The 9204-nt window shown below is 33.9% G+C and overlaps 1 protein-coding gene across 3 annotated transcripts; it reads right to left on the reverse strand.

The window, feature by feature from the left end:
• Positions 1–4813: 4813 nt before the first annotated feature.
• Positions 4814–8988, reverse strand: LOC107011047 (UBP1-associated protein 2C-like). Of its 3 annotated transcripts, none has more exons than XM_015210367.2 (2): positions 7618–8988; positions 4814–6848 (listed from the first exon to the last, which is right to left on the reverse strand). In XM_015210367.2, the coding sequence occupies exon 1, from the start codon at positions 8891–8893 to the stop codon at positions 7619–7621; it is 1275 nt and encodes a 424-aa protein (XP_015065853.1). In that variant the 5' UTR covers positions 8894–8988; the 3' UTR covers positions 4814–6848; position 7618. The 3 variants fall into 3 exon arrangements, with proteins under 3 accessions (XP_015065853.1, XP_015065852.1, XP_027770829.1); XM_015210366.2 differs by having other exon boundaries at positions 4814–6911; XM_027915028.1 differs by having other exon boundaries at positions 4814–7072.
• Between the last annotated feature and the right edge of the window lie 216 nt (positions 8989–9204).

Below are 9204 nucleotides of genomic sequence, written 5' to 3' on the forward strand. Positions count from 1 at the left end.
GGGGGGGGGGGGGTAGTAGGACCTTAGTTTAGGTATGGAGTGTATCTTGGATATCAGTCATGATCTAAGGGGGTACTTGTGTCTTATCCCTATATGTTTAATTATTCCTTATCATTTGTAGAAGCAGTACAATATTTTTCATTTAATAAACGTCGATGCTCTCTTTTTATCAATTTGTACGATCTAATTATTGATCTAAACTCCTAACTTAGTTGAAGTAAAATAGAAGATTATATTATTACAGAGCATGGATATCATGTGATATATAATTTAATCCACCGCGAAATGGTTATATAATGAAAATCACATTGGTCGATTGTACACATTTTGAAAAGGAACTATGTTTGGTAGAACGCAAACCTTCAAAAACCTCATACGACATACTAAATAAAAAGAATAAAGTTGACTTTACTTTACCAATACATTTATAAGGAGAGAGAGAAAAGTGAGTCTACCTTTTTTTTAAAATGGAATCCATCTGTTTTGGTTTAAATTTTAATAGGTCTATTTTTTGAAGGACAATTTGATAAACATTTCAAAGTGTTCTTTTATTTCTTAAACTTCATGCCCAGACAAATATTATGACATAAAATGAGATGGTGATAATACATCTCATATATAAGGTCAAATTTTGTCTTCATGACTCTCTCTCTCTCTCTCTCTCTCTCTCTCTATATATATATATATATATATATATATATATTTGTTCGGACACGAACTATTGACTTAGTTATGTTTAGTTTGAGGTTGCCTCACTAATTGGATATTTAAGAGTTTGGTATGGTTTCTTCCGGATCATATGTGTTGTTTTCAGAAAAAGGTTTTGGGTTTACATAATTTAGACTTGATTTTCAAAAAAGGTTTTGGGTTTGGTTGTAGTTAGTTGATTCTTTCATCAGTTTGCTTATTATGGGTTGACTCGCAACAGTGTGTATTGTGACATAAAATGTGTAACAAGCATATAAATATCAATAATACATGTCGACTAAAATCATTAAAATGAAAAATCCAACTCATAAAAGTATGAAAAATGTTATTTTGCTTAAGAAGTACTAAAAAAAATTCAATTATACATTGCATACTAGATTGCATTATGAAATTACATATTTCATGAGAAATAATTTATGTACACCACCAAAATTCAAAATTCCTACATAACTTTTCACAGACTAACCAAACTACAGCCCTATACATAATATATATCTATATGATCACGAGATGTCACGATACTGCTAATAGTAGTGTGTACGGTAGAAAGGTAAAAAGCAAATTGATCATGCATTTAGGAATATTTTAAATAATATATTGATAGATATTTATTTTTCAAAAAAACAAAAAAAAATAGTGATGGAGGAAGAAAGGCACGTGTAGAAAGAGAGGGAAAAAAAAAAGAGGACTGAGAAGTGAAGACAAAGGTGACGGCTGTAGTAAAGGGGGAACTCCAAATTCCCCGTGAAAACTATTTGGATTCATCCAAAATTTACAAAAATATAAACATCCATCTATAATTTTTTTTTTTCCCTCCACTACTTTCCATACAATTAAACTATATATGCATGGATTATTACCATTTCATTGCTAGATGCTTCTTTCTAAATTTTAACTTCCACTAATTATTTGAGTGTACTATATATAGTAGTATTATATTATATTTTCATTGATTGGAAATTTTAAATTTTGACATGTAAAATATAATATAGTTGGAAAAGAAGTCTTGTCCATGGTAATTTCATTTTTCATATTTGACATGACCCTTAATAACATATAGCTGGCTAACATTTTGAATTATATAGAGTGATTGAAGAAGATATTTTTATGACATAGTTTTACTAGTGGCAAGAGTAGTAAAACTATGTAATTGCATAATCAAAACCAATATTACACACTCACTCTCATTTATGGGATTTATTCAACATAGTCCAAACGTGGGAATATTAATTTATGATATTAGTCATAATACCATGAAAAAAAAAGGTTTCGATGTACGTTAATGCTAAAAAATTTAAGCTCTATATATAAAACAAGGCATCCTAGCTAATTACTCTCTTCGATCTAAAATAATTGATATTTTAGTTTTGGGCATAGGGACTAAAAAATGAAGTTTGACTAAAATATTTTTGTGGTAGGTTGACGTAGCTATCAACAAAATTTGTAGATAAATTAGGAATGTACCAAGGGTAAATTTGAGGGGAAAAAAATTAAATACCTTGTNTATATATATATATATATATATAAAAGAACCCATCAAAACATGTAAAGAGGCTAGCTCGGTAGTTAAGCATTTGGGTTAAAAGTCTCAGTAGCTTTATTATTTTAGATGGGCTCAACTATGGGTTTGCAAAAATCGAACCGAAAAAAATGTTATTTGGTTATCGGTTATTGGGTTTTTAATGAATTTATAAAAAAATTATTGGGTTATTGATTTGATATCGGTTTTTACTATGGGTTATTGGGTAAACCGATAACCCAATAAGATGGTTATAATTTATAATTTTACCCTTCCTAATTATTAAATATTAATAGTTTAATATATAATTAGACACTATAACTATATCAAATTATTAGTACTCTACCAACTTCACTCTAGGCCTCTTGATTAGTTTTACTATTTACTCAAAACCTAAGAATTAAAGGGGTTCACAATTGTAGTTATTTGATTTTAGTTTTAGTTTTAGTCTTGGTGGACTAGTTTATTTTAGTTTTAGTTTGTAATCGTAGGTTGTAGAATTTTTAAGTTTGTAAAGGTCCGTAATTTGATTAACATAAAAAATGTTATACTTGGTAATCAGGTATCTACTTCAAAAGAAACGTGTCTAAAATTACCTATAGGTGGTATTTCATGCTATGTTTTGGTGATAACATGTAATATTATAGCCTTCGTACTATATTTTCTCTTACTTATGCAATTTCTCATTATCTTTTTTGTTTCACTATATCAAAGAATTTAGAGAAGTAAGAAGACATATAATATTTTACGGACATTTTTTTATTGGATAAACCAAAAATCGAACCGATAATGTCTAAAATCAATAAATAATATCTTATCGATTTATTATTGGGTTAGCATATTTAAAAATCAAGAACCAATAAATCGAAATGACAACATTTTGGCTTAAATCCCAGCATTTGAGCTCAAAATCTCAATAGATTTATTATTTTTGGTTGGAGTTAAATTATTATTATTATTATTATTATTATTATTATTATGCTATTTTTATTTTTTTCAATTTTCATTTGTTCAAAGGCGCATTATTTTTATTTTTGTATTTGGTTCTTTTTTAATCTCTGTTTTTTTTTATGTAACTCTCTTTTTATATACTAATTCAAAAGAACTCTTTAAGAAAACATCAGTTGTTCTTAAATTTGATATTGAGATAGAAAAAAATATATTTTTAAAGATAAGGTAAATTAAATTAGTCAAACGAAGAAATTTGAAAGGCATGAATATCAAGATATTTCTTGCTTATGTTTTCTAGTTCTATTCTAGAATAAAAACTAAATTTATTTGATTTATTCATCTTTTTCTTTATAGATGACAAACCTTAGAAATTGAATAAATGAACTAAAAATCGGTGATGTCATCTATTTATCCCTAAAGCGCATTATAATATTAGTAACTCAATCCCCACATATTTTTAAAGAATATTAAGCAATTTTCAAAGTAGCATGTGATTGAATGAACACTAATTTTATTTATTTTTCAAAAATTCAAAATAAAGTAGAATGGTAGGTACAAATTAAAAGGGGAAAATCATAATTTTTTAAAGACAATCAATGAGATAAGGATGAAGTAGGAACAAACGTTAAACGCGGCATGAATAGGCAAGTTAAATTTAGCAAATTAAAATTAATTTTTTTTCCGGTCCTTTTTGCAACATTTTTTAGCTTACTTCTTTATATGTCGAACCCTCTCCACGAAAATCTTGACTCCACCACTGATTACAACCTTAACTCTATCTCGTCATCTAGACTCCGTTTTGCTCCATTTTTCAGCTTACTTCTTTATTTGTTGAACCCGCTCCACAAAAATCTTAATTCCACCACTGATTACAACCTGAACTCTACATCAATAACTGAACTCGATACTCAATAGTGATCATAAATAGAGACTCATCAACTCTTGATATACTTTCTCAATTAACTTGTAGACTCAGAGCTAGATTAGAGACTTGATTCTTCAATTTTGATTACTTTAAAACTCAATTATGAATATGCATTCAACATCTTTCTCGATACGATTCTTTTGACATTATGAATGACGGTCATATATTTAGTGAGACATCAATGAGACACAAGATTAGACCACTTGTTTTAAGTTGGAAAAATAAGATTTACGACAGTTTAACAATGGGTTCTTTTCTGAAACACATTCAAGCATTTGCACTTTCAATGTGTAATTTTTTCTGTTGAGATGCATTTTAATCTCAAATATAGGGTACCAAATTTTGGAAGACATTGACGTTACATTGCAAGCGTCGATGATCGCTGCATATTTCAGTTTCAACTATGGTCATTAACTTGGATCTTTCCCAATTATGACAACTTAACGGGATGGATTCAATTGACTTTTTTTATCGATTCGGGTCCTTTAAATTGAACCGATAAGAGAATAAGTCTAAAATAAATATATAATTTCTCCAATAATTTGATGAAACAATAAATATATAACTTCTTCAATAATTTGATGAAACAACACAATAATGTAACTTCACAAACCCAGACCTGAATTTAACATCATCGACTTGGGAGAATCGGGCACCGCAAATGTATTGACTGCAATATGCAATTTATTAGCACAAAAAACATAACAATCTGCTGCCAGCAATCTGTTTTGTGCCATTTACGTTAATTTCTTTTTAACGCCATAGAAGTGGGATAACCAATCATCACATCTAAATGCATTGAGCTGAACTTCACAATTTTGATGTTTTTTTCCTTGTTACTGCATGAAAGCGTACAACAATCTATCTAGCTCTACAACTATTACAAATCTCTTCATTTAAGGCGTCTCCCTCCAACCTTGAGCATTTCCAGACAACTGGGAGCTCAATCTTCACCAAAGTCGCAGTTCATGCCATCAAAGCTCAGCAATATAGCTTTCACTCCGCACCACATCATCAGCCCTCAGCAATACAGAGTACAGACCACAACCAGGAAACAAGGAAAAGAATTTTGTTATGGAGAATACAATTCCACACCAGGGTAGAATGCTCAGGCTAAGAAATAAAAACATGAGGTATGCCTTCCTATTACAGTAAAATACATGCAACATAGGACTTCCACAGGATTGTCATAGCAACTAACTTAGGTGGCTACAGAAATATACACTTCAATTAAAAAGAGTCCCAAGCTTTTCACACATTCAGATCCAAATTGGTAAAAGTACTTGAGTTCCATATCCTTGATTTATTGTCTACTTCACGTGCTCCTTTTGACGGCTAGTTAAATCTTAATACAATTCCAGTAACAACTATTGATCACCAATAAAGATGAAACTAAGAACTTGTTTAAATAGTCTGTTGAAGTCACAACAAACTAATTTTATGCCTTGTGCCAAGCAGAATAGGATCACAAACGGCAAAACATAGCAGGGATTGATATAAATCTTTATTTCCAACAAGCAATCAGTTTTTTATAGTCCATACACGAATTTAAGGCAATAGAAGACATAAAATACAGCCAAATCTATGAACAGGAATCACCAATAAGCTGAAACAGCTTCAATACGCTTGAGAAACAAGGTGAGAACAAAAAACGACAAATGCACATGCCAAACAGATCATATGCTAAATAGCAATCCGTTGGAGCATGAACAAAACTATAAATAAACATCATATTAGGTACAACTTACAAATCTACGCATCCTGAAAACAGATGGTTCGGCGAACATGATTCAGCTGAAACAAACCATCCCTGCCCACCCCACACCCACTTGCATCATGTGTTTGTTGACCAACTGGTCTCATACCCATCTCCCTCCCAAAGTCCGTCAACAAAAGAAAACAAAGAAACCAGGAGATGTATGCCTTGTAGGGAATATGTTCCAATAATTCTAAAATGATGGATGTTAAAGGAACAGCTAGCTAGGTTTTCATTTTCTTTTCTGCTTTTGAGATGCGATAGAAACAACACCGGATGAAAGGTTAAAAAAAAGCAAGCAAAATGGCAGACAGTATTAGATTTTGGTTCTTGCCAAGACATAGCATTTGCCAGTTTCCTGCCTTCGCAAACCATATATACAAAAAATTGTTAAATTAATACACATAATACGATTATGTCATAATTTGGTTCAAATCAGTGACCAACAGAAAAAATAAAGGCCCTTTTTTTACCAGCAGGTGAGACAGCTAGAAATGCAAACAAACAGTGTAAATTTGGATCCTACTACCACACATTTGTGTTTTTCCCATCTTCCCATCAATACTCCAGATATTTATTTATTAAAGCACTAGTACTGCTTTTATTTAGTTCAAAACATAATTCTAATTAAAACAATATAAAAAAAAATTGTTCGCATCAAATAATTTGTTTCAGATCAGCAGTATCTGACATTATCATAAAGATGCCTTGTAATCCACATACAATAAGTTCAAGCCAATAATGGCTGAACATGATATGATAGAACATCTAAAATGTCACATTCATCAGATAGGGAACATATAAGAAACAGGGAGTACGGGTAAAATAAGAAAACTGACATCACTCGTCAATACGCTCATCAAAAGATACAGCAATTTTTGAAGAACCTACATACTAACTTAATACTAGCAAGTATCAACTAACAGCCACACATATAGGTGAAGCGGCAACAGATGTACAGCAGTCCATGTAACCAAAGATTTCAGAGTCTGCAATCAGGAAATCACCACAACCATTAAAAGCATGTTGCATCCAAGAAGCTCTCAAGACACCTGAACAGATATCCACATACGATTCAATCATTCAAGATTCCAGCATATAAAACTTGTTGAGGGCATAAATTTGTAATACAAATCATTTTCAAAGTACAGGGGATGGACATAAGCCACGCACTAGATTAGTGCAAGTAGATCCACTCCCATGCCGTGCACTTCTGTGGAAGAAAGGAAAATCGTAAAAGAGGAAAGCAATCTCAGGTAACCATTTCCATACTACTTTCACAGAGACAATTAACCCCTTCACCAATATAGTCTCCAATGTTCTCTCAAGCTTTATGGCTTATTCCCAATTGCTATCAAATAGAATGGTGTCGTGATTTCACATTAACTGGGACAATAAAAGTAATTAATTACAGAGAGCCGCAAAAAAATATACAAGACATTCCTTTATATCTTCAACCCAACACCATCCTAGATGAAAAACTGGTACAAGATATGGACCCCCTTGGGATACTTCACTCAAGAACAAGTATGACGCTATCAGCTCACCAAATTGACATAGAGAAAAAAAACAGTACTAGTCCACAAACTGTAGGCCAAGCACTCTAATGAAACATGTAAATACACAATATCAAACAAGAAAATAGTAAGTTCGTAAACCAAAACACCTCAGATAGTTGCTCAACAAATATATGCATAAATAATACTCAGTGAATCATATGTTGACATGTATAACTTTAAACAAACTCAATAGGATTACCTCAGTAGTATGGAGGCATGCCCTGGTACATCCCACCTGGTGGAACTCTTGACCCAGCTCCTGGTTGTGGTACCTGTGTCGGATAAGCCGACTGTAAACCATAACTACCACCATCTGGAAAACCTCCTGAACTGGGCATTCCAGCAGAGCTTTGAGGCATCCTGTACCCACCATAATCCCCAGAATTACCACCATACCCACCAGCGCCAGCATATCCACCGGCGCCAGCATATCCACCAGCACCACCTGTAAAGGATCCCGGTCCTTGGTTTCCATATCCAGGCCCGCCAATAGCTGAATTCAGATGTGGATTCTGATGTGCCACCATCCCAGGCTGAGGTGGTGGCTGCTGCATTCCTGGACCAGGCCCACCTGAAAACCCTGAATATGGACCCATACCGCTTACAGGAACACCATAATTGGAACCAGGCATGGATCCAACCCTATCATCACCAGGCATTCCTGCAGGTCCAGCATTCATTCCAGGGGCACCCCCGTGCCCCATATTCTGCGGCTTCCCCTTCTTATTATCGGTTGCCAATTTACACAAGACCTGATGTCCTTCTACTGTCTTCACGGGATCAACTAACGATGCCCTAGCTCCATCCTCAGTCTTGTAGACAAAAAAAGCAAATCCTTTCGCTTTTCCAGTTTGTTTATCAAATCCCAAAGGCCCCTCTTCAATCTCTCCATACATGGAAAAGTGATTCAAAAGCTTTTCAGACGAAATTTCAAATGGGACATTACCAACATAGATCTTCCTAAGCGCAACATCAGAAGACTGAGAATTCCCAGAATTACCCGCAGCAGCAAGCTGTGTGACGGTAACACGTCCATCAATTATCTTGTTGGGCACCTTTAAAGAAAGAATAGCAGCATCAACATGCTTGAAAGTTACAAAACCATACCCCTTAGATCTGGAAGACGCCTTATCAGTTATAACAACAGCCTCATCAAGTTCTCCAAACTCAGAAAAAACCTGTCTGAGTTTGTCAGTGGTGGTCTCCCACCCAAGACCACGAACGAAAAGCTTGCGGTTAGATACGTCGGCGTCAGCGACAGCACGTAAACCTTCGAGAACATCAGGATAGCGCAGGGCGGCGTTACGGAGAATTGAAACGCACTGGTCCTTGGTGAACGTTTCAAGAATTTTGTCAATGTCTTCCGGGGAAAGAACAGCAAGTGCCGGTGGGGCGGCGGCAGTTGTGACGAGTTCAGTTTTTACAGGATAAGCACCGCCGTTCTCATCAGCTTTGCGTTTCTTTGATAGATCCATTTTCGCTCAGAGAAGAGAACTGTAAACCCTAGAGAGAGAAAGCCTGAATAATTTGGGAGAAGGCGTTATGAAATATATAAAACCCTACAAGGAGGCTACTGTTTACTTATATATATAAGGCTGAGATGCTCATCCTCCTCCTTACGACAGCGTATAATTGACACATCCGGGCTCTTCTTGGTGTCGGGTCTGGATGAGGCCCATATGCTTCTATTTGATTCGGATTTTTTGTTAACTATGACACTTAACTTGGTTTAAGTAGATAATTATATCTTTCTAATTTTATAAATGTATAAGTAGACACTTAAACT

This window comes from Solanum pennellii, chromosome 2, assembly GCF_001406875.1.
Source record: "Solanum pennellii chromosome 2, SPENNV200".
Lineage (NCBI taxonomy): Eukaryota > Viridiplantae > Streptophyta > Magnoliopsida > Solanales > Solanaceae > Solanum > Solanum pennellii.

Excerpts from the sequence above, each read along its gene's own strand:
- LOC107011047 (XM_015210367.2), bottom strand. The coding sequence starts at position 8,893 with ATGGATCTATCAAAGAAACGCAAAGCTGATGAGAACGGCGGTGCTTAT.